Below are 26,018 nucleotides of genomic sequence, written 5' to 3' on the forward strand. Positions count from 1 at the left end.
TCCTCATTTCTCGCGTCTCTTTGAGACCCTGCTTGACATTCTTAACAGTCTTCCGTTGTACTTGAGCTTCTCCACCACACCTTGGCCTGTTCTTCTAATGTACTGTTTGTGAACCTAATAACAGCCAGCAAATACTCCCTGTTCTCCTGGACTCTTAAGGAGGGCAGACATTGCTCCAGTGCTCCAGTATTTCATCAGGGCGTCATGTTCTGTGTTGCAGAATTAAAAGTTCCATCACTGTCTTATATCCTCACTCTAGGGTAGGGGGTGGATACATTTTCTGCTTTGATCCTATGAGTGCCTAGATTAATTTTCCTGTTGTGTTTATTCTTTACATCCCAATGTTTTCACTTTGGGAATTTTGAAAGTAATCCTAATACGTAGGCTATGTTACTGAGAGTCAGGAACCTTGGAGGAAAAAAATGATGGTGTGATATACCAAATACCCAAAGCTTAGTGCCCACAACAGTGATTTTTCTTTCCTGTGATTCTGAGGGATAGTAGGCATTTCCTCTCGTTCACCTTGCTCCCTCGTGCACTGCTGCGGCGGGTGCTAAGAGGCGAGACTGCTCTTTCCATGTGGTCTTTTCATCAAGGAAGTTGGCCCAGGCCACTCCCACTCGCAGTGTTCCGGGAGGACACTTTTGCATGACTTCTTGAAGTGTGCTTTTGAACTTGCACAGCATCATTTATGCTGCTTTCTGTTGGCCAAAGCAAGTCAGAGGCCCGCCTAGAATCAGAAGCAGGGAAATAGACTGCTGCTGCTGCTGCTGCTAAGTCGCTTCAGTCGTGTCCGACTCTGTGCGACCCCATAGACGGCAGCCCACCAGGCTCCCTCGTCCCTGGGATTCTCCAGGCAAGAACACTGGAGTGGGTTGCCATTTCCTTCTCCAGTGCATGAAAGTGAAAAGTGAAAGTGAAGTCGCTCAGTCGAGTCTGACTCTGAGCGACCCCGTGGACTGCAGCCTACCAGGCTCCTCCGTCCATGGGATTTTCCAGGCAAGAGTACTGGAGTAGGTAGCCATTGCCTTCTCCAGGGAAATAGACTAGAGCTGCAAAATCTGTGGCTATTCCTCCTTCATGTTTCTTGAAATTTCAGGGGGAAATTCATGTATGACAGAACAAATTTCAGCATAGGAACACACACTGCACAGCATGGTAAGAATATTTTAAGTGTAGGCTGTTGGTGTTTTATTTTTTCTTGAATTGTCCATCAATAAAACAGGTTGCTCATTACTGTTTTAAAGTAAGAATGGGGACATAGAGTCTGTTTCCATAAATGCGATGAATAATTGAGAATAGGTTCTAATTCCATGTTGGGGCTTAGAATGGTAGGATTTCACTGGATGCTGGGAAGGAGAGCGGCAGCCAGCAGGGACCTGGATACAGATGTGGTCCTCTCTGCCTCCGACTCTCTGTCTCTTCCCGTCTTTGCTTCTTCTTTGTGTTTTTTCCCCTTTTCCCATCTTTGTCATCATCTTTCTTCTTCCAAGTCTTTTTTCCCCTTCTTTCTCTAATGATAAGAATTGACCATTACTATAAACTACAGACCGGAGAAGGCAATGGCGCCCCACTCCAGTACTCTTGCCTGGAAAATCCCATGGACAGAGGAGCCTGGTAGGCTGTAGTCCATGGGGTCGCTAGGAGTCGGACACGACTGAGCGACTTCACTTTCACTTTTCACTTTCATGCATTGGAGAAGGAACTGGCAACCCACTCCAGTGTTCTTGCCTGGAGAATCCCAGGGACAGGGGAGCCTGGTGGGCTGCCGTCTCTGGGGTCGCACAGAGTCGGACACGACTGAAGCGACTTAGCAGCAGCAGCAGCATAAACTACAGACATTTAAACGTTTATTTGCGTCACCTTTTCCCCCCAGTGTTTTTGAGCAGGGGAAATCATATTTAAAAGAGTGTAAAGGGTAGCTTTTAGTGAAGAGACTACACAGAAAGCGGACATTTGGCAAGAACAATGGAAGATAATGCCATAAAAATAGTAAGAATGATTTATGTTTGGGGATTGGAATTAGTTTTAGTAATAGCTTGTCAATGAGACGCAGGCTGCCGCCGTGCTGGCTAATGGAAGCACCTCTGCTCCATTGACTCTGTACCTGGGTCACTGCACGGCCTTGGTCACTGGGGCCAAGAGGGAGTTCCTACTGCCAAGCCTCTCTCTGTGACCAAAGGGTGACTGGCTCACTGGGGCAGATCAGCCTTCCTGTCCCGGGGCGGCACACGCTCATTTGAGGATGGGAGGCCATCTTTCCCATTATCCTTTATCCTCTGAATCGAAACCTGAACTCTTTTTCAGACCTGTGCAAATTGTGCTTTTCCCTCTTACACATATGTGGGTGGGAAACAAAAGTGTGTTAGAAACAAACCAGAGTTGTCAACAAGTGCACACGTAATCTGGGAAAACGGAACGAAATCTAGCTATAGTGGTTTCCCACTTCTATGTCAGACGGGGCTGGCAGGGGCCCGCAGGGTTGATGAGGGTTTCTTTCTCTGCCCTCCCGTGACTGGTCCTGCCTCATCAGCAGCTGTCACCATCCCTCTGGGCGAACCCAGTATGCTGGGCTGGCTTTTTCTTGCATCCAGTGCCCCTCATTCCATACTCACTGGCTACGGATGCGATGCACTCCCCAGAGAGTTTCTTGGTCCTTGCCTCCATTAGGCGCTCTCATCAGGCTGAAATCCACAGGAACTACCGGAGAGCCAGCATGTTCTCAGGATGCAGGAACGTCTCTGGACATGGTGTCTGCAGCTTTCTGTGGAAGAGGGCTCTTCCTTGCCCTGTGGCTAAGAGTTGGCCCACTAGAGGCACTGTGTACACAAGACATTCTTCCTATATGGTAGAGATTTTTTCCGTGTTTTTTTAAGGGCATAAACATTGGAATTATTCAATTTGAGCCTGATTGTATTTACAGTATGAGCTGTTAAGCTCAGAAATATGTATCAGCTTCCTTTCAGTGGGACTTCATGATGTATGTTGTCATCTGACTTCCTCAGAGTTTATACAATGACTTTGGTAAATATTATTTTTTTAAAAAAACCACACAATTGGAAAACACAGTTTGGTTTTCTGAAATGACATTCATTTCCTTTTCTCCAGACTTCATCAAAGCTAGCTTATAGGAAATTTTGTTTGTGGTTGGCTCATTGTTTCTCATTTTTACACAATTTCACAGAAATCCTTAAAACCATGTAAGGGGTTCTTAGCAAAACAAAGGTTACTTATTGATATCAGAGGTTTTAACTCAAAGACCCAAATGTGTATTGCTTTCACTACTATTCGGATGAGTTCCCCCACCAGTGATGACTGCAGCACACACACACACACACACACGCACGCACGCACGCACGCACACACGCACACACGCACGCAGCAGAAATTAAGGCCACCTCGCGCTGTGTTGAGTGCAGGAGCCATAATATACGCCAGGTGTAGTAATTAGCAGGCCCACGAAGGCTGCCTGTTTGTCTGCTTTTGCTGCTGTTGCTGTATCCCCCTGTGTTTTCACACCATCAGATAGTTGGATTTAATTGAGGCCACATCAGATGAGGCATTACTGACACCTTTAATTGAATGAGCATCCAGGGAGGATTAACTCATAATATTGATTGGCTTTTAGCCACTTGCTCAGAAGGGTGTCTGGGTAGCTTATTAGTTGCCTTTATTTACACCTTTATGCAAAGAGTGCAAATAGGAATTCTTAGTGCAATATGTTTTTCTAAGTACTCTTAATAACTTTTTTAAAAGGACTGATAATAAAAATGCAAATGTATTTAATTTTTTATTAGCAGTTCTGAATGAATACATGTTAAATATATGTGCCTACACATTTACATATACCTGGTGTTTTGAAATATGGCAATAAGAGAGCAACCAGAAGGACTTCATCAAGGTGTTTCAATTCTGAATGATACTCATCAGCTATTAGAAAATAGACATGGCTGTGGAGAATTGCTGAAAATGCACAGTGCAATTACTGTATGATAGCATAGTACCACAAAGTATAAATAAAGCCAGTAAATCAGTGTGGTGTTGTATATGTCTCAGATTATGACATATGGTTTGTAGGAATGTTCTAAATCCTTAGTAGTCTTCCAGATTTATTATGTTGCTAGCCGTTAGAACAGTGTTTTGTGTATCATTTCAGTTATATTTTGCTTTTCAAAGGAGAAATCCAAAGTCTTGAGTTTTAGTTTCTTTGCCGACTGGGAGGAGAGGCATCTAGGTATTTCTGTGCACCCTCAGCTAGAGCACAAAGCTGCGGCATCCGCATTATAATAGGGCAGTGTTTATGACTTGGTGCACTATATAAATATATTGTTTCTACAAGTACACTTAATTATGCATTGCTTTGAAACACCTTTATAATTAAGTTTGTGTATCACGTTCATAAATTATTTCTCTACTGTAATAATACATGCATGCTGTACAACTGTTGTTTATAAATGTATTTGTTAATTAATTATCTCTTTATTTAGTTGTCAAAATCCTCATACTAAGACTCAACACAATTTTTGATAATCTTTGGCAATTACCTTGGCTGGCTTTTGTGCCTGTGGCCTGTTCTCATTCTTTTATTTTTTTCTCTTTTGTACTTGATCCATAATAACTGTTGGAATGGTTTAACACAATCCTCAATACTTTGCCTATTTCGAGTCTAAATCAAGTCACTCTTTTTAGTTCTTCTTGGGAATGGGGTGGGGAAGGGAAGAGAGCTAATAAAAATTTATGGGTTTTTAAAGTGACCATTCATGTATTTTACTTCAATCACCTAGAAATTCTACTAATGACATGTGAAAACCAAACAAATCCTAACTGCTATTTCTCTAAGCCTTTCTGCTCACTGTGCTCTCACTTGCAACTCGGGTTAACATGGTCTTCCTCTTCTTTTCCTACACCCTCTTTCTTTCCTTGTCTTTTCCTTCTCGTATATTTGGATCTTGTCTTGCCCACTCAACAGTATCTCCTCCTGCAGAGTCCATTGATGTTCACAGACCAAGCTCAGCAGGATGTTATCATGGTTCTAAAGTTCCCCTCCAACTCCCCTGTCACTCACGTGGCGGCCAACACCCAGCCTGGGCTGGCGACTCCTGCTGTGATCACAGTAACTGCTAACCGGCTGTTCGCCATGAACAAGTGGCACAACCTTCCAGGTAAGTGAAGACATACCCTTCTAAGGCATACTAACTGCTGAACACTGTATAAAGATATTGTAAGTGTTAATCAGTCAGTTGTGTCTGACTCTTTGTGACCCCATGGACTGTAGCTTACCAGACTCCTCTTGTCCATGAAATTCTCCACGCAAGAATACCGAAGTTGGTAGCCATTCCCTTCTCCAGGGCATCTTCCTGACCCAGGAATCAAACCCAGGTCTCCCACATTGCAGGCAGATTCTTAACCATCTGAGCCACCAGGAATCCAAAATACATTGTTCCTGCTGCTTCTGCTAAGTCGCTTCAGTCGTGTCCGACTCTGTGCGACCCCATAGATGGCAGCCCACCCGGCTCCCCCGTCCCTGGGATTCTCCAGGCAAGAACACTGGAGTGAATTGCCATTTCCTTCTCCAACGCATGAAAGTGAAAGTGAAGTCGCTCAATCGTGTCTGACTCTTAGCGACCCCATGGACTGCAGCCTACCAGGCTCCTCCGTCCATGGGATTTTCCAGGCAAGAGTACTGGAGTGGGGTGCCATTGCCTTCTCCTAAAATATCCACCTAAATATATTATATCTCAACATTTAAGCTTTTTAGTTTTCAAACATATTAGTCTGAATCAAAATGTTGAATACTTGGAAACGTGTAAAGAAGTCCCTCTGAAGCATGTAATATTAATACAAAAGTTAAAACACGAACTGTTCTTTGGCATCTAGTGATTTGTCTTTACTCCTTGGAGATAAATATTATCATGTAATAATATTCTATGTCATGTCCATAAATAGCCTTTATTGATTTATCAGATGTTCCTTTTTTTCCCACGTATTCATTTGCTCCATATACACTTCTCATTGTCTATCGTGTGCCTTTTTATGCAGGGCATGGAACTATTTGTTGTGGGTGATAGAAAAAAGAACAGGTAAATTACACAGCCAAAATACTACAAACCCTTAAGTATATCCTGTTCTTTCATTAAGTGCTGAAGAATTAGGGTGACTAAGGGCAAGATCAGTCCTGGGTGTTCTTTGGAAGGAATGATGCTAAAGCTGAAACTCCAGTACTTTGGCCACCTCATGCAAAGAGCTGACTCATTGGAAAAGACTCTGATGCTGGGAGGGATTGGGGGCAGGAGGAGAAGGGGACCACAGAGGATGAGATGGCTGGATGGCATCACGGACTCGATGGACATGAGTTTGGGTGAACTCCGGGAGTTTGGTGATGGACAGGGTGGCGTGGCGTGCTGCAATTCATGGGGTCGCAAAGAGTCAGACACAACTGAGCAACTGAACTGAACTGAACTGAAGGGCAAGATACTGAAATAACCATTAGAATCATACACCATCACTACTTGAAGAGACATGAGAGTTGGTCTTGTCCAGGACCACATTCTACCCCTGAAGATGCGGAACCCCGGGGAGCCTGCCTTGTTCAGTATCACACATGGGCCACTCAGTGGCAGCGCCAGGTTTGAACCCAAGTTTTCTGACTCAAATTTTATGAGTGATTTATTGCCTCTCATTAGAACAGGAATGTTGGGATCTGGATTTAGCACTGTTCCTTGTGGCCACTGGTTAGAAATTCTCTTTTTAAAGAAGGAAAATCTTTCAAAGTCCTGAAGATTATAGGGTTTTTATCCCCAAGCCATTGTTTTAGGTAGGAAATTTGAAAGGATAACCTTTAATAGTCTGTTAACTTGTTATTAAACCTGTAAAGTGTACATAAAGCACCACCCATTATAATACCTGAAATGCTTGCACATGTATGAGTTCTTGAACAAGGGTCTCGTGCCACATTAAATCCTAGAATGCTTAGAATGGAACAGAACTGAATTGATGTTCAAATAAAAACTAGATGCACTAACTATGGTCAATAAGGTAACCTGGTACCCTTCATGAAAAATCCATGGTTGGTGTCAGAATTTCTTAAATATAGCCATTTTCCTGGCCATCAGAAATGAATGATAATATTTGATTAGAGAATAGATTTCATAAATGGTAGAGAAAGTTAAAATTGAGATACATATAATGTGTCTATTACTAGGTCCTTTTATTCTCTTTTCTTCAAGTGAACTTATCTCGAAGAGGTAAATGTGTATGCAGATGACATATTTTGGGACTAAAGATGATAATTTGATTAATGAATTTGATTTTTTTGCTGTTGTTTCTCTAAATGCCACTCATTAGAAGAAAAAGACGCTGGCAGTGTGTTCTGTCAGGCACACGGAGGATCATCTTCCTGTGCTGGGTGCCGTTACCTTAGAGCCTGGCGTAAGCACCAGTGTCTGTGGCACCAGGCCCCTCCCAACGATGCTCATCCTGGGTGGCTGCTGTGGCAGCTCTGGGAACTCGTTCAGTTTAAACAGAGCCGTGTGAGGAGAGACAAACCTTTTCAGCTGCTGGGGAGCCCCAAGCTCTCTGCATTCCTGGCTTTCGTCTAGCCTAGCAGTGAGCAGGAGCTGAGCCCGCTCCACCAGAGAGCTGCTAGGCTGATACTCAGGTGTCAGGCTCCCTCCCTTCCTGTAATGACTGAGCTCCTGACACTCCCCTTTGAAACAAGCCCGTGGCTCTGCCTGGAAGGCTGGCTGCCCTTACTGCCTGCTGGTCAGCTCTTCTTCTCCCTGCTCGCCACTGTCCTCTAGACCTGTAAAGTGATTCAGGGGCAGCCTCCTCCTGCTGGAGTACCCCGTATGGTACATCCAACTGCTCTGAGCCCAGGCTCGCTTTTCTGTAAGATAAGAGGAGAGAAGACTGCACATGTTGGCCAGCTCCTTGCCTTGAATCCTCCCCACTGAGCCTTCTTTGGGTCTGTGCCTTGCGTCACTGGTGGTTTCGCCCCCGTCCTCTGGCTTTACAGTGTGATACAGCCACTCCTCACCAGATAATACAAAGAATAATAACATGTGGAAAAGCTCAGGCGATTCTCTTTCTACAACATGATCCCCAATCCTCAGTACACTTACACCTAAAAATGTTAAGTATACATTTTATTAAACCTGTGCCTCATTTCAGGTATGGAATAAACATACCTGACCTCTCATCCTCTGTTTTGCTACCTTTACCTGTCCGTGTGCCTTGATTGAAACAAACGTCAAAACTTCCTAACAGTTTTTCTTCAGTGAATATCAAATTCAGGTTACACTTTTTTTTTTTTTTAGTTTAGATTCTGATTCTTTTCTGATATTCTCTGATTCCCATAATTCATTCATAAGACAGCTAGCTGTTGTCAATATAGTGTCTTGAGTCCTGATTTAGAGAAAAAATCATCTTTATCCTTCCATCTCATTCAAGGGACCTTGAGGAACATCCAGAAAAAATAAAATAATAGCACCTAACCTTCATAGAGCATTTTCTAGCTTCCAAATACTGTTTTAATCGCTTCACATCTATTAACTCACTGAATCCCTTCGACAACCTGAAGATGTAGGTTCTATACTTAGGTTGAGCCATACAAGATTGCCATTTTAATAGGTCAAGACATCAGGTGTTGGTGATTCCATGTGGTTCAGCCTAACTCATTTAACAGAGCAGGAGCCTGAAGCACTGCGTAGACATAACTGGCCAAAGGTCACACAGGCAGTCAGTGGCAGAATTGGAACTTGATGCATCACCAAAAATAGCTTACCTGCTAAATCTCTTTCACTGACAGTTTGGTTTTAATGTTTCTGTGATCCCAGATTCTGTGTCCCTAAAGACACAGGGACAGCTTCTCAAGGTATTGGCGTTGATGGGCACTGGTGCTGCTGGAGTAAATGCCGTGTCGGCAGATCAGAGGCTGAGGTTCTCCCTGATGAGTCCCTGTGTGTGTGCTGTGGTTTCTTTACTGGCAGAGCTGTAATCAGCAAAAACAATACCTTCAGCAAAAGAGGGAGTCCTAAGGCTTTCAGTTTTCATCTACTTTAATATCATATTTATACTCAACTATAATTTTTAGTGCTAATATTATACTCAGGTATTTTATCAGTATTACTGATATTCAGGTATTTTATCATATTAGTGATCTTCCAAAAGATCATTGAAAAGTCCTTGAAAAGTTGGTATTTACTAACAGTGGGAATGCTGACATAATGATTTTAAAATTAATCTAATGAACACATTGGAATATATCTCATTTTTATTTTCAGCCCCTCAAGGACAGTCAAAAAGATGTCTTAAAATCTGATGATATTAATATCATCCTAATCTTAGAATCTGATGATATTAAGCAGAGCTCTAACACCAACCAAGCAGTAGTTAAAATGCTTATGAGTCTGTAAAAGGCAGATATTGACCAGAGTGAATGGCTGAGTCATTGGAGGAAAATCTTTTGGAAAAGGACCAAGAATTTAACTCTCAGAATTACAAAGCTGAAAAGATTGTCTGTTCTAAGCCCTTCATTCTGGGGCTTCTGATTTGCCCAAGGTTGCACAAGTGGCCAGTGGTCAGTCCTGCTTCCTACAATACTTCTTATCCACCAAAAGCCCTTCTACCTTTCACGGGGCTGCAGCCTATAAAATCTCTTTTCCATCACAAAATAGGTACCTCTGAATCCTTAAAACCATTTTGAAAATTAAACAAACTGTCCTTAGTATGGATTGATTTTTGTTACTCATTTGCTTCTCAGTATTTTTAAATGGAAACCATGGAAATATTAAATATTAATAAAAGTTTTTTTTCCAACCGCAATCAAATCTTCAGGAAAACATTTCAGCCAAATGCATTTAACTAAAACATTTATCTGCAGATAGCTTTCTTTATTTTTATTCCAACTTTCAATTGATTGATTTAAGTGATGGATGAAGCATTGAATGTTCTTTGACTTGGCGCTTTCCCTTTCTCCATCATAAATTGACGTTTTTGTGGATCCTTTGTGCTGCAGCATTCAAAACTGCCTTTTTAAGAAGTAACAAAAAAACTACTATTTGCTACAGTCAGCAGATGGTTGTCACATTTTGTTTTCAGTGCTCTTTACCACTTAATTTTGTTTTGTTGCGGCATCAGAGGTTGCCAGTCAAGCATCTGCTATAGCTTATGGCCTAGGACTGGAGCCACTGCTATGGCACATGTTCAGAACAGCACTAATCTAAAATAAATGTTTAATAAGCTAGCCATAGAAGCACCTGGATTTTTCGTTTGTTTGTTTAAATTTCACAAAACTGTCTTGAGAGATTTGGAGGTTGGAAACAATTCTACATGAGATTTGACTTAAGCATTTTTATGTAGCTCAGTATATGAAAAATAATGCGCTCTCTCTCTCTCTTTTTTTTTATCTTTTGTGAATTCCAGCTCATCAAGGTGCTGTACAAGACCAGCCATACCAGCTGCCAGTGGAAATCGATCCTCTCATAGGTCTGTCACTTGCTTCCCTCTCTGCGATTCATTAAGCTCTGTATGGTGGCCCTGAAGTGTAGATTACCGTTGTTTTTCACTTGCTGGTTGCTGGGAATGGAATTTTCCTGATAAACCATTTGCATGCAAATTGGAATGCAATGAGCTGTGGCTATGCTGGTATTTCATCAACTCCCCCTCGTTGGTTTGCCTAATTTGAACAGGCCTAGGACGCGTGTCACCGAAAATTAATATGGATGCTGTAATAATGTGTGATTGAGAATGCGCATGAAGTACTGTCAGGATAATATTGGATCTTTTCATCACTCAGACTTGTTGATGAGCAGGAGCGAGGCACGTTATGATGAATTGGTGCACCAGTAATGTGATGGAGCTCCTTTGCTAGGGAAATTTTCATAATAACAGTGGGTTCTTAGCAGCTCTGTGTTGAGAAAAATAAAACTGTAGTGCCAGGGTTTCATCATTAAAGGAGATCAATCCTTTCTTCCTGGACCCTCCTTTCAGTCTGAGGGGATTAATGTGCAATTGCAGAGCAGTTTCAAAGTTGAAATATATCGTCCAGCCAATGGCAGTGTTAAGATATTTGTATTCATTTTCCTAGGGTCCTGCAGCCCAATAAATTGCCATTGGAGGTTAAATTTGTTCAGGGAGAAAAAAAAAGTAAAAGGAGACCAGAAAGAGCCATTGGGATGAAATGAGCATCTGCGGCAGACGACTTAGAATATTTAATTGCTGCTGTGCTTTTTGAGTAGGTTAGTTGAAATCTCTAGTTTAGCATTTTCCAGCCTATAGTGGGGATTTCAACTGTGACTCCACTAAGAATGGTACACCTTGGTATTGAAGATGCTGTTCAATAACTTTTAGAATAAAAAACCTAATTGCCCAGCTGTAGGGGTATGCTGCTAGCATGGATGTTTGTGTTTGCCTTATAATTTTCTCATATTTCCCCAGCACAAATGAATTTGTTAGTATTTTGAAGTATTTTTAAGTTTGTAGATAAACCATAAGAATAAGCGGATTTATTATTTTAGAAAATTCAAGGCGTTCCTTGTGCATATATCACTTTTTTGTTGTTGTTCTCTAACACCATTGTTTCAGTGGAGACTTAAATGGCCACCATTTGCAGATGAATTATCAAGATGAACTAAAATAACCTTAAGCTCTAAACTGTCTTTTATCATTTTCCCAAATATAAGCAGAAATCTAAGAATTACGTGTCTATATGAAAGATAACCAGTACCTTGGTTCCTGAATCTTGTTTTGCTTTGAGTAGATACAATTTGCCATATATATATTTTTTTAAATTAAATGCCCACTTGGGTAAAGTTCTAAGAGTCAGGAAAATAATAAAACCCATTTGTTGTGCCACTTAGAGCCTGGTTTCTGAAGTACAGAATCATTGTTTGTCTTAAAACTTGACAATGAATATCATATAGTATAAAGTCTAAATGAATTCAGAAATGGTAACCCTGTCGCGAAGGCATGGGGGAAAGGGGCGAGATAGTCAATATTTTAGGTTTTGTGGGCCATAAGGTCTCAGACACAATACATAACTCTGCTGTTATAGCACAAAAGCAGCCACAGATGATATATAAACAAGCGAGCATTGCTGTGCTCCAGTGAAACTTCATATGCAAACCCAGGCACAAGCCAGATTCAGCCTTCAGGCCATAGTCTTCCCTGCTGACCATTGGTCATCAGACTGTTCCCGCATCTCCTGAAGTAGTTGTTTAAAACCATGCATCTTTATACAGAGTGAAGTAAGCCAGAAGGAAAAACATAAATACAGTATACTAACGCATATATATGGAATTTAGAAAGATGGTAACAATAACCTGGTGTACGAGACAGCAAAAGAGACACTGATGTATAGAACAGTCTTATGGACTCTGTGGGAGAGGGAGAGGGTGGGAAGATTTGGGAGAGTGACATTGAAACATGTAGAATATCATGTAAGAAACGAGTTGCCAGTCCAGGTTCGATGCGCGATACTGGATGCTTGGGGCTGGTGCACTGGGATGACCCAGAGGGATGGTGTGGGGAGGGAGGAGGGAGGAGGGTTCAGGATGGGGAACACATGTATGCCTGTGGCGGACTCATTTTGATATTTGGCAAAACTAATACAATTATGTAAAGTTTAAAAATAAAATAAATTAAAAAAAAAAAAAACATGCATCTTCTCACACATTTTTAAGTTGACGTCTAAAAAATTTTAGTGTGATATCATCACAAGTTTAAATAGTTGCAAAGGTTATGATTTTTGGCAAAGTGTGTAAAATTTTAAATATATCCAGCAGACACTAAATATCAAAGTCACTTGATAGTCAACCTTTTCTGTTTTAAAAAATTCATTGCAAGAAATCTTTACCATTTGAATGTTTTTCTCATCTTGAATTTGTACTTTCATTCTGCTTTCCCTACACAGTTTTATTTTAACTGTAGAAAATTGATTACCCCATTAAACAGTTTTCAGCAATAAAAATACGTATGTAAATATAAATGTTGAGGTTTCCTGTGACCTTAGGCCCAGCTTTAAAAAATTAATCCTCATTGAGTTATTAAAAATCTCAATACATATTTATTAAAATTATAAATTTTAGTACTATTAAACATGCACAACACATATTTATTGAAAATAGGAAATACAGCTTTAACGAATGGGAGTGTCTCCCTAAGTAGTTCATGTATTCATGGATAAACATGATTTGTTGCTGAAAGAGACAGAATTTGTCAACAGTTCTATCCTAATTTTTTGTTTTTTATAGATGGATGCTCTCAGGAGTGTTACTCACATGAGAAGATAGATGGGAAAGGAGAGAGTTTTGTTTTAGCAGTGTTATTCAAATCTTCAAACTCTTTCCAAGTTATGGGACAAAATTCATAGAGTGATATATTATTAAGGATTACTTTTACGGTCTATCATTAAATAATCATTTTAACAATCTATCACTGAAACTTATTTTTAATGATCTATCAATTGACAGCGTGATTAGATCCTCCTTCCATTCATTGAAAGCAGTGAATTGGAAACCACCTGCCCTGCAGAATGATGTGATGATACCTAGGCATTCACTTTCTAGCATCACATCAGTAGTTTGAATTGTCTCTTTATTTGGCTCTCAAGAGATTTTTGTACCCTGGAGTAAAGCACCATAGTAAGATTCTATCTAGTGGAAGAAGAGCGAGCAAAAAGGGAGGTAAGAAAGGAAAACTCACAGGAGAGTTCTCAGGCAAATCTGTTTCAAGCTAGAGAACTCATGAAAGTTGCGGAACCAGAAATTGATTCCCTTAAAACCATCTGTGCCCGTGTATCCCTTGGGAAATCTTATGCCAGCACCCCCCCAGTACCCCCCACAAGGGTATACATGCTCCAGTTTGTAGACTGCTTATCTAGACAAATATACCTAATTTTCATCAAATAAAAATACTTCCAGTACTGAATCTTGTGAGGTTTGCTAGACAAAACAGTAAGATAAAGAAAAGGCAGTTGTAGGGTAGGTTATATAGACTAAATGGTTGGATGGACAGACGGATGGATTAGGGGTTGCAGTGTTAAATTATAAGTAATCACTTATTTGGAAAATAGTTCATCTAAATGCTGAAGGGGCATCAGCCTTTACCCATGACGAGTTTGTGGTCATTCAATTCAAAATTATATACATGGCCAGGTCTGTCAAATTAGATCCTCCCAGTCGGGAAGATCCCCTGGAGAAGGCAATGGCACCCCACTCCAGTATTCTTGCCTGGAAAATCCCATGGATGGAGGAACCTGGTAGGCTACAGTCCATGGGGTCGCTAAGAGTCGGACATGACTGAGCGACTTCACTCAGGAAATAACGCCAAAAAGACCAGTGAAAGTTTATATATCATATAAGCGAAAGTCATATAAACACTAACAAAAATACGGTATTTTTATAATTTTCATGTGGAATGAACTGGAGTAACCAGTATAGAAAATACCATATATCTTGTTTTAAATTGCTAGGTTTACTGGAAATTAAAAGATTTAATCGTATCACACAGGTTCACTGCAGTGAGAGACTAACGTCTCTCCATGATACACTATGACACACAAAAGCTATTTCACCTACCAGGAGCTTCCCTTTGTGTGGAAGGAGGGGGCACGTGATTCCTGACTAGAGGCCTGCCCTTTTTACTACTGCTGTCACTTTCTAGGCCATTAATCTCCCCCAAAGTATCCGAAGCCCATTATCAAACAGTTATCTAATAATCTTACATGGTTAGGTTGTACAGTCAGACACTAGCAGAACTTTGCAGTATTTCACATGAATACGTTTGCTATGTTCTGTATGCCATGAGGGTAAGGAGTATTTTATCCCTCTGTATCCCAGCAGAGGACTGGAAAGTATTTTGAACACTTTTTTTCTTCCATATTACTTTCTGAGCCTTCTATTGAATTGGCCATCTTAACTTATTACCTACAATGAATATAACATAGATATATTTCTATTTTTAATTCTTATCAATAATGCATCTATAATATTTTTTCCAATAAAAACTGAAAGCAGTGATGCAAAGAACTTAATAATTAGATGTAGACATTTATTTTGTTCTGATTTCTGGTATGATCAAGTTTTTTTTTTTTAGCAGTATAAGAACTGTAATTTGTGTTGGAAAGCTGATAATGAAATAACTGCTAGATCACGAACAGCAGAGCTTTCTATTTGGTTGGCTTCATAATGCCAAAGAAGGCACCTCCGTGAAAATTCCTTTGCTGATAATGACATGGCTGATAGTGTGTTTCTAGAGGATTACTACTCTTCACATGCATGTGATGTTGGGCTGTGTCTGACCTTATGCCTTGTGACAGACTCCGTCTCAGGTGCTCTGCAGCACTCTGAAAACATACTGCCAGACTGTCTTGTTTTATTGTTTACAGAAGTAGCAAGAAAGTTGCAGTGTGCTGTGCTTTGACTTCTTCAATTACAAGTATCCTTCATAAATAGTCATCCTACCCTTTCCTTGCACACAAGTGCGGCTGTGAACGGGGGAAATGGGAGTTCACATCTGGTCAAATTAAAGGCCTGTTAAAGTCAAACTAGTACAAGATGCTCCAATATTTCAAATATATGACATTTAAATTCTAATATCTCTTCCTTGTGACAAAAAGTTAGCGGTAATAGATTGTCGCAACATGAATCCATTCTCATGACAATAGATGTAATGAGATTGTCAGAAACACAAACCTAACTGTGATGCAATCTGGAGATTCTAATCTAGTTTGGTCCTGCCCAAGAGCTAGATAGCATGTTCTGAGAATTGTATACTACGTATTTTAAAATTGTAGTGTATTATTGTTTCTTTCCTCTAGGCAGAATTTCTTACTGAGCTGTTGAAGTTGGCTACCCTCCTTCTTCCAACAATCGGATTGTGTTTTCCTGTGGTTTTTCAAATATTATTGTATTTAAAATTAAAGATCAGATGTTTTTATCCTGGACTGTGTTGTCTCTCCTCCCTTGGCCCCAGCCCCCAGCATGACAAATTACGGGATTTCTTTGCGCATGTGGGTTTATAGGCTTTTTTTTCCCCCTCTGTTCTCACAGCCAGCAATACAGGAATGCACAGGAGGCAGATCACTGACCTCTTAGACCAAAGCATTCAAGTCCATTCCCAGTGTTTTGTCATCACGTCGGACAACCGCTACATCCTCCTCTGTGGCTTCTGGGATAAGAGTTTCCGCGTCTATTCTACAGACACAGGTAACCTCATAATTTCTTTATCAGTGAACTCAAGTTTACAACAAGTGGCGGTAAGAGGCTGAAAAGGCTTTCTCATCTCCCCTGTAAAAGTTACAGAATTCTAAAAGGTGTAAAATATAGTTTTCCCCTTCAAGTAATAATCTACTCTATAATCCATTAATAAGTTAACTTCAGAATGTTTTTAAAGGGGCAGGTTTTGATAGGTTTGTCGCCCAAGCTTCATACTTACAAGTGAATAATTTATTTTGAAAGCATACCTTGGTGTAAATGCCATATGTACATGTCCATGCATAATCATATGACAAGTGCACATACTTACAGGTGTATTTCCCCACTTTAATATTATTTAAAGGTTATTTTTTTTTCCCTGGAAATTCTAAGTGTGTTTCCTGTGAGTGGCTATCTTGCCTCCACCCAGTTCCACTGAATCTTGCTGAAAACTACACCATGGTGAAGAAAGGTAGCTGACTCCTTATTCATTTGCATGCAACTCCCTAAGGGACAAACCAAACTCAAATCACTACTATTATAGGATATCCAGTCCAATGAATGGGTGTATATTTTTGCATATAGGCAATTATGAACATTGAAAAATTTAATAGAGTCTCTTTAAAGTATTTTAGAAACTGGAAGAGGAGGGCATAAACTTATACTGAATATGTAGTTGTATATTTAAAATAATTAAAATTAGATAGTAATGCATTAGAACTTAAATACCGTGGAGGTAGATAGTTCAACTAAAACAAGGATCTACAAATAATTATATTGATTAAAGGTTCTGGGGATAGGAAATTTTTTAAATTGAAATTTCTAATTAATTAACTGTTTTACAGCAAATCCTTTTTCAGTCATGTTAGTCATCTCTATACAATGTATGAGTCCATACTCCTACTTTAGTAAGTATAGTATATTAACGAATTAATTCTTGGGTATTCAGGGACTTTGTCCTAGCTACGTTTTGATGATTGTATTATAACCTAACAATGAGAGAGTAGGGAAATATAGTTGAATATGTACTGTGTATAGAATAAACCCTAGAAGTTAGACATGATCTCGTTTAATTTTTATTTCAGGGAATCAATGACCTAATATTTTTATAATTTACTTCTTTATTCTGGAGGTAGGTTCAGAAAGAAGACATCATTCAGGTCTTCCTGATTATTTGGGCTTTTACTAGATGTTTAGGTCTATGATGTTAATTACTATTGAACCTAAAACTCCTCTGGAATTCTTTAAAAACGCATTGGAGATTGACAAGTTTTCCTAAAATTATTTATTATTATAATAAATCTTCTCTGGCTTAATATTCAGGTTTAAATTTTAACCTTTTCTTTCACTATTACGGTAATGACAACCTTAGTGTTATTTGACCTCAAACTATGCTCCCTTCTTCACAAACTCAGATTAAAATTGTTACATCCTATCACAGGGTTTTCTTGAACATTCTTTTAGATTCATACTGTTTTTTTATACATTGAAAATTATCTTTCAATTTGCATACAGTAAAATTCCTTATTTTGATTTTTAGTTCCGTTAGTCTCAGGGCATTGTATCCAGTTATGCAACCACCCCCACAGTTAAGATGCAGAGCAGCAGACATTCCCCAGAAACCCCTCGGGTTGCCCTTCATAGTCAGTTTCTTCCCTCACCTCAGCCTCTTCAGAATTGCTGACATACTCTTCATCTCTATAATCGTGCCTTTTCCGGAATGTCCTCAAATGGGATCATATATTATGTCAATCTTTTCTGGGTGCCTGATGTCCTCTGCCGGCATTCAGAAGTTGTTTTGTGGAATTCACTCGGCGTTTAAATGTTCTTTTGATGAATTTGTGGGGGAGAAAGTGTTCTCCCCGTCCTACTCCTCCGCCATCTTAGCTCCTCTCCCAATCTTTGGTTTCAACATTTGAGCCTTGCTGAGTTTGTTGACATTTCATATCATTTTAAAGACACTGAATATTGATATTTGTAAATTAAAGCTAACCTCTTTAACCTTTGTAAAGTAAAAGCTAACCTTGAGGCTTCTCTTGTAGCTCAGTTGGTAAAGAATCTGCCTGCAATGCAAGAGACCTGGGTTCGATTCCTGGGTCAGGAAGATCTCCTGGAGAAGGAAATGGCAACCCACTCCAGTATTCTTGCTTAGAGAATCCCATGTCCTGGCGGGCTATAGGCCATGGGGTTGCAAGAGTCGGACACGACTTAGCAACTAAACCACCACCTCCAAAGCTAACCTCACTTTTATATAATACTCATAATAAAATAATTTTTATAGTCACACAGTTCTCTAGAATTTATAAAATATCTTTCTCATACATGATATTGTGTCAGCCTCACAGTAATCTTAGGAAATCGAATAGGTGTCCATAGGCCCATTTTTTCGATGATGAAACCAAGGTTTGAAAAAGTTAAGTAGCTTGTTGAAATTTGCATAGGTCATGGTGCTAGACCTGGGCATTGGAGGTCTTCTGACCTCAGATGTGGCATCTTTGTGATTAGTCCATTTTATCTCACACAAGTGTTACCCATTTAAAATCTAGGTTCCTAGAATGTCTGCCATGTTACTTTAGACTTAATAAACTAGATGGCATTCCTTTCTCTCTTTCCAAAAGCCTTCTACTTTACTGTTTTTTAAAACGTGCACAAGTGCGTGTATGTATAAAACACTTTCATAAGAAAGAAGTCTCATTTTAAACTTCATTTCGGTGGGACTGAACATGTATACCAAAAATATTTATACTTTCCAGGAAAGCTTTGAAAAAACTCTCATATGATAACTCTAATACCCTTCTTAATATCTTGTATACAAACTCTGATGCAAATTTTATTTAAAATTATTTAAATTTTAAATGTGTTAGTGTCTTCATGATGATAGGAATATTAAATGTTTTCTCCTAAGTTTAGCAGAAAAATTGTATGATCAATAATATATAATGGCAGAGCTATCACAAGTGTTGAATTCAATTATATTTTGGCACGTAAGCCAAAAAAAAAAAATCCTTCTCTTATTAGATTTGGTGGGGTGGGGAGGTGGGGGTAGAGAGAAACATGGTTGTAGCAGGAAATTCTTTAAACATAAATCATGTTTTCAAGACACAACCAGAGCAGCAGAGGCAACAATAAAACCTTCCCTCGGCAGTAGGAATTATTTTCAGGCCACATTTTAGATTCAGTGGTGCAGAGTCCTGAGCTTGAATTTTTTTTTTTTATTTGTAGCACAGCTGTCAAATAAAACATTAACTAGAAAATTTGTTCTGTCAAAAAAAGGATATTCTAGTGCTTGTGGTAATATTTGATATTAGTGTGTGGAGAGGTGGACTGGTATTAAAGGAAACAAAAAATAAAGCTTGAGGAACACTTATGAGATTATCAGAAAATAATTTACCAAAAAGAACAGCAGGTATTTATATGGTGTGATTTATTTAGGAGGAGTGAACCTCCACCTCATAGCAATAACAAATATTGCGGAGGAACACTGCCAGACAGGAAAAAGCAAACTGAAAAAAAAAATAATGTTTTCCAGAGTTGAGCCCAGAGTATAAATTGTGGAGAATGAAGTTAATTTGTATTAAAACATGAAACTCTTTAGATGTGAATACTTAGCTGGCGCCCCCTCATCTCAGTCTTCCCTGATTCCCAGTCTTAGTCTGTGCTCTCCTGTTTTTCTCTCTCTTTTCTAGTAGTTAACACCACTCACAGTTACTTGTCTGTTTCTGTTTGTTTAATGAGGGCAAGAACCGTTTCTCTGTTTGCCACTATATACAAGTAAGATCTAATGCTCGGCACTTGGTAGGTGCTCAGTAAATGTTTGCTGAATGAAAAATAAGTGTGATAACTTTTAGGGGCAAAAATTAAAACACTAGGAAATTTTAATTAAAAAAGAAACCCCAGTCTGAATATACATGTTCCTAACGCTGACATTGTAGACATAGAATGATGACTTAATTAATGAGAAGTAGCAAATTATTATGTGTCTTGAGAAGTTCTGACAGTCCTTTTAATCCGTCGCACTTTTACAGCTAAAACTTTGCCCTTTGTTCTCACTAGCTGGAAACTAAGCATGTTACCAAGCAGACAGTTGCTCTTTCGCGGGCTGCCTGGTGTGCGTACAGCGTTTGGGTTTTCTGTTTATGCCACAGACCTCACATACCTAGATGTATTACTTTGCTCATCTTCACTTCTACAGCCCACTGAATTGATGGTTGTCAAATCTTAAATGAGTCTGCTCTAAGTAACCTATTTAAATCACTCGTATAGTTGACATGCTCTCAGCATTTAGTATAGGCTGAGGCAGAAGTCACTGTACATACTCTGTGATCAAAAGCATAATCACATTATGGGGTGTTCAGTATTTTCAGTAGTTAAAACTCATGATTTAGCTTTCACTTTTCTAATTAGTACTTCTTTGCTGATGGCTCAGACGGTAAAGAATCTGCCTGGAATGCAGAAGACACAGGTTTGATCCCTGGGTCAGGAAGATCCCCTGGAGAAGGGAATGGCTACCCACTCCAATATTCTTATCTGGAGAATCCCACGCACAGGTTAGCCTGGTGGGCTTCAGTCCATGGGGTTACAGAGTCTGACACGACTGAGCGACTCTCACTTTCTACTTTGTAGTAAGAGTACATTCAGCTGCCTTTTGTCTCATCCTTAGTTAGGTCTTCCCTCTAACTCCAACCATTTTACCACTAAACCTCTCTCCTTTGTCCTTCATATAAATTGGAAATGATAAAAAATTATTATATTTTTAATATTTAATTTTCTTTCCATTTTTTAATTCTAGAAAGTCTTGAGTTCTTATATTCTTTATTGATAAAGTTAATTTTTAAAATGAAACATTCTGGTGTTAATTTAAAAGGTTGGAGAAATTCAGAAGTGAACATTTTTAACACTTACTAGTTAAAATACCTGCTTTGACTAAAGTCTTTTTCCATAGGAAACAAAAGTGTACTTTATCAATTTTGCAGTTTGAGAATGATATGAATCTTTCTTAAGTTACTATTAGAACACTATGGACAAGGGAAAACACTGTATTTGACTTCCCATCTGATGTGGATGAAGCAGTATTTATTTCTAAATGTTCAGACTTTGTAATATGCTTTGGGTTAATTTAAATCAATAATGTGAAAAATTTAGTGGAAATGTTTTAGTTATATTTATTATCTTGAAAAATTAAATACATATAGATACCAATACTTAGTTGAGACCTTAAGGTTTTGATAGGCTGCGATCTGTTCCAAGTTAAACATATAAACTTTTTAGGCATACTAATTTTTTTCCAGCTTAATGGTTTTTATCTTGAACATCTGAATTGTATTTTTTATCACCCTACCGAAATGCTTATTTGAAAAAAGAAAAGCATTCATGCTGAGTATTAAAGGTACACATTCTATGACATTATAATTTGTAGATTCTGTAGTCATTTCAGAGAGAAACGTTAGCTAGAAACTGGTCAGGGTAGAGTAGAAGAGCTGCTATAGCTATTTAATTCTTTAGACAAGTTTGTATGAATTACAAACACCGTATCTGATTAAACAAAAAATCTAAAAGGTGGGACCTTTACTTTTTTCTGACACTGTTATGTGAGCAGTTCATCCTGTGCTTGACACCCTAGATATATGGTAAGTTTACTGGGTCCCCCTCCCCAGTCATTACTGGTAAACTGTCATCTTAATTTCCCTTCTCCTCAGGAGTTTTCCTCATTCAGACAATTAAAGAAAGAATCACTAGCTCAAATTGCAGTCACAATATATTAGTCCTTTTATCAAAATTTAGCTCATGTAATCCTGATGTGAAAAGCAGAAACTCTTGGATGTGGTTTATAGTGTCTTTGTGTAGATGACTTCAGAGAAGAGAAGAAGAAATAAATTGCCTTTACTGATTCAGAGAGAGGTTTATATTAGTGAAGTCTGAGGGATAGAGTACTTACAGAAAGGCAACTAAGTTTTGCTTTGTTTTGGATCATTTAGAGTAACTTAATAAATTGTTGAAATGGTTCCAAATAAGGGTTCTCTTGAGTCTGCTTTAATCAGTAGACATAATTCATTTGTAATTCCTAGGAGCCATGTATAATAATAATATTAGTTGAAATAGTTTTAACATATGTCTTTCAAAAATGTTACTATCACTGTTCAATTGATTCTTTTTGTTGTCGTTAATTCTTCAAAGAAAACTTTTAGGTTGAACCAGATCAAATTTTATTATAAAATCTGAATTATCAGAATATGAGTTAATACAACTTCATTATCTTTTTAAAAGTTAAACAATCACTGGAAAGTTTTTCAGTTTTTTTAAATAGCAGTTTAAAAGAAACTTGTTTTGTATTTCAGGAAAATTGATCCAAGTGGTGTTTGGCCATTGGGATGTCGTCACTTGCCTCACTCGTTCGGAGTCGTATATCGGGGGAAATTGCTACATTCTGTCAGGGTCACGTGATGCAACCCTTCTGCTCTGGTACTGGAATGGAAAAAGCAGTGGTATTGGAGATAACCCGGGCAGTAAGTACAATTTATAAGTAAACTTTTACAAGTGATGTATAGTAACATTTTGCAGTGAAGTTTTACCTATTTTATCATGGGGAAAGTGAAACTGAAGTATCAAGTAATTTTAATTTCTTAGTTATAATTTAAGAAAGCTCTAGATAACCTTGTTATTAACATTTTGTGACCAATGATAATTCAAATTCAAGGATAAAATCTCATTTTCATGTGTTTGGTTATTCTTATCTGAAAATGCTAGTCCTTCCTTGGAAATGGCTGTCACCAAATAAAACAGAAGAGTTTAATTCACAAACAATAAGATATAATGTAAAAGAGCAATCACATATTGTTTATTGAATTCCTATTTTAAAGAGCAAAAAAAATTATAATTTCATGGAAACAAACCAGTCTTTAGAAAAAATATGCTTTCATTTACATATTAAAAGATAAAACGGGTCATAAAAGGCCAATATGGAATATTCAAATTGGCTGTTGGTTTCTCAAATGGGAAATGAAAATGTTCACCAACAGCCTTAAACATCTTTATGAAACTATGCTGAAGGCAGTAAAACAAAAAATGTGTAACCATTTAAAATTGTAATTCACAGAAGGCAAAAAAGGAAGCAGCTACCATTAAAACCAATCGCACACAGCTGCAGAAAAGAAATGGCTTTAGAAAAACACATTAAGAAGTAGGAAAAAACAATTAAAAGGACCACCTGAAAAACGAGAATTTAATTAAAATGATTATGACAAGACTGAAGAGATCCTGCAAGAATAGCATTATATTTTTTATTTCATAGGTAGAGCATTTTAACTGCTCTTAAATATTTACAGTTTCTTAATTTAAAGCAAGTTGCAATTTATTTGGCTAAGGAAGGATCACGGTATTGCTGATTACCTGAATACTATGGTACTTACTTCTGTCACTCGGTCCCAAATTATAAAACAGCCTGATTATGTTAAGTCCATCGTATTTTGAATTGACTTATTAAAGCTGTGCTTATTAAATGTATATTATTTGTATGAAAGTGAAACCTTTTTAAAAAATTTACGCAAGAGCCAGTACAGTTTTAAAAGAAGTATATGCAAAGTATTTTTGCCAACACTGTTTCTGCTTTGTATGTATTATGTTTGGTGTGATGGTGAATCAAAGTTTTTATTTTATGAACCTCTAATATGTGTTTCTTAATCAAAACATGGACAATTCCCTACACAAATTAAATGTGAAAAGTAACTTTACGGCTTTGATGCTATGGGTAAGAGTAGTCAGAGCAACTTCAGTGTGTGTGCCTATATCGGGAGGTTAGTGTGGACATGTGTGTGTTTCACGTATGTATACAACATCTCCGTTCTATATGTAATTAAAGTAATAACTTTAAATTTGTAAGCTTCAGGGAACTTTGTTTTTCGCATTCTTTTGAGAAGTGCTTCATGTCCTTTTCTCTGTGGAGCCTCATACTCTGTTCCTTCCTCCTTTTCTGGCCTTTTAAGATGAGCGACTACTTTCAATTTCGTTTTTCCCTGTTTCCATAAACTCAGTTATTGAGATTCACTAAACTGTCTCAGACAAACCTAGATTTGACATAGACAATAAGCATACCATTTTGTTATTTATGTGAAAATATTTAGGAAGAACTTTGCTTTGAAATAGTGTGAGATGTTTCATGCACACACAGCAATCCAAACGAAAAAAAATTTTGTTCTTTTTTTTTTTTTAACGTGACCTAACCGTGTTCTCTATGTCATTACTAATGGGTATTTCGAAAAGTAGCTAAAGGCTTTCTAGCTGCAGTTAATGTGTAATTGTTGTTACATTTCAGAGATTTAAGTGTATTTTAAAATAAATGCATTTTAGAAATATTCAGCTTTTCTAGAAAGGATAAATATATATATTTAAATACCTTGTAAATCAACCTAAAGATGATTTTTTTATGTCCATGACATTATAAAAATGAATCAAGTAGGACTGACCAGATCATGGAGTTTAGAGTAAGACACAGCTAAGTTCTATGCTGTGCTGTGCTGTCTTGTCTGTAAAATGAAAGCAACGATAGTAACCGACTTAACGTGTTATCAGAAGCACAGAACGCTTCAGAGCAAATAAATCACCACACGAACACCATCTTGCTGGTATTAGAGTAGATATTATAATGTTGTATTTTCCATAAAGCACTTCATCTATGCCCTCTCATTGTCTGCAGTGTGGTGGACATTAACTCCTAGTAATGCTGGTAATGCAAGGGAAAAAATAAAAGAATAACTTAACAGCACATCTGATAAAAATTTTAGAGAAGTGTAATGACTCTTGATAAATTACCTTTCTCACAGCGAACCTCATCCTTTGGGGTCCTTCTGTAATGTCTGATGTCCCAACTGAATTTTGCTTTAACTTTGAAGGGTGAATCTGAGAAAAAGACAAATAGGCACTTTTTCATATAATGAGAATTTCCACACATTAGAATGGAAAAATGAATAAAACAGTGTAAGCTTTTCAAAAGACAATGCAAACAAAAACAAAGACGTGTGTACTGCTTGTGAGCTGTTTTAAGCACTCATGCAAGCTGGTTCACATTTTTTAAGCCTGTGGCTCGTTGATGGCTCCACAGTGCAGCCGCTGAAGTCACAGATTTTTGGATGAAGAATTTTAGATTATGCTTACTTCTGTGTTGTAGCTCTTGGATGAATCGACATTTAAGAGATAGCCAGGCTTTTATATACATAACTCCCACGTGGTCTGTAGATGCATACAGTGCCTCAACTTAAAGTTTTGAATTTAGACTTTTCTCTTGGAAAGAAAATGGGTAATTTAAAAAAAAAAAAAAACTAGACCATTGCCTTTCCTGCATTTTATAGGCCTCATCCAAGCATATTACTTGTTTATTTCAAAAATCATAAGAATAAGCCAGCAATTTTACTTGCTAGTGTCATAAGCCTATAGCATTACCTACAAATCTAATGTCAGTGCTGTATGTAAAGTTGATAGCTTTATTAGTTGTTTTTTTTTAACTCATGTTATCTAGTGTTAATAAACACATTACTCAGGCAAAATCATGCGAATTCAAACTGGATAAAACCTGTATATAGTATACCATGAGGCTTTTAAAAGGATGCATATGTTTTATGGAATCTGACTAGGTTATATAGCAAAAGCCTTGTTTTCCTGTGTGACAGATAGGTTTTCATTTTTGACTCTATTGTCTTGTGATAGTTATCTCCTGTGGAATGTGGTTTTCTTAATGAGAAGAAAAATTAAGATAGGATTCCATTTAGTTGTGGGTTTTTTAAATAAAATTAACCAAGAACATTTCAAAAAAAGATGTTTTCTGCATGAAAGCAT

General features: G+C 38.2%; 1 protein-coding gene across 5 annotated transcripts in view; it reads left to right on the plus strand.

Annotated features, from left to right (window-relative positions):
* LRBA (LPS-responsive vesicle trafficking, beach and anchor containing) overlaps positions 1-26,018 on the plus strand; it is a 758,995-nt gene that overhangs the window by 704,452 nt on the left and 28,525 nt on the right. For 3 of the 5 annotated variants that reach the window (XM_010840761.1, XM_010840760.1, XM_010840762.1), the window contains exons 50-53: positions 4,970-5,162; positions 10,423-10,485; positions 16,050-16,205; positions 22,529-22,696. In XM_010840761.1, the coding sequence (XP_010839063.1) occupies positions 4,970-5,162; positions 10,423-10,485; positions 16,050-16,205; positions 22,529-22,696 (580 nt within the window). The remainder of the gene's footprint in view (positions 1-4,969; positions 5,163-10,422; positions 10,486-16,049; positions 16,206-22,528; positions 22,697-26,018) is intronic. The other 2 variants (XM_010840763.1, XM_010840764.1) reach the window with 1 other exon arrangement.

This window comes from Bison bison, unplaced genomic scaffold, assembly GCF_000754665.1.
Source record: "Bison bison bison isolate TAMUID 2011002044 unplaced genomic scaffold, Bison_UMD1.0 scf7180017864146, whole genome shotgun sequence".
NCBI lineage: Eukaryota > Metazoa > Chordata > Mammalia > Artiodactyla > Bovidae > Bison > Bison bison.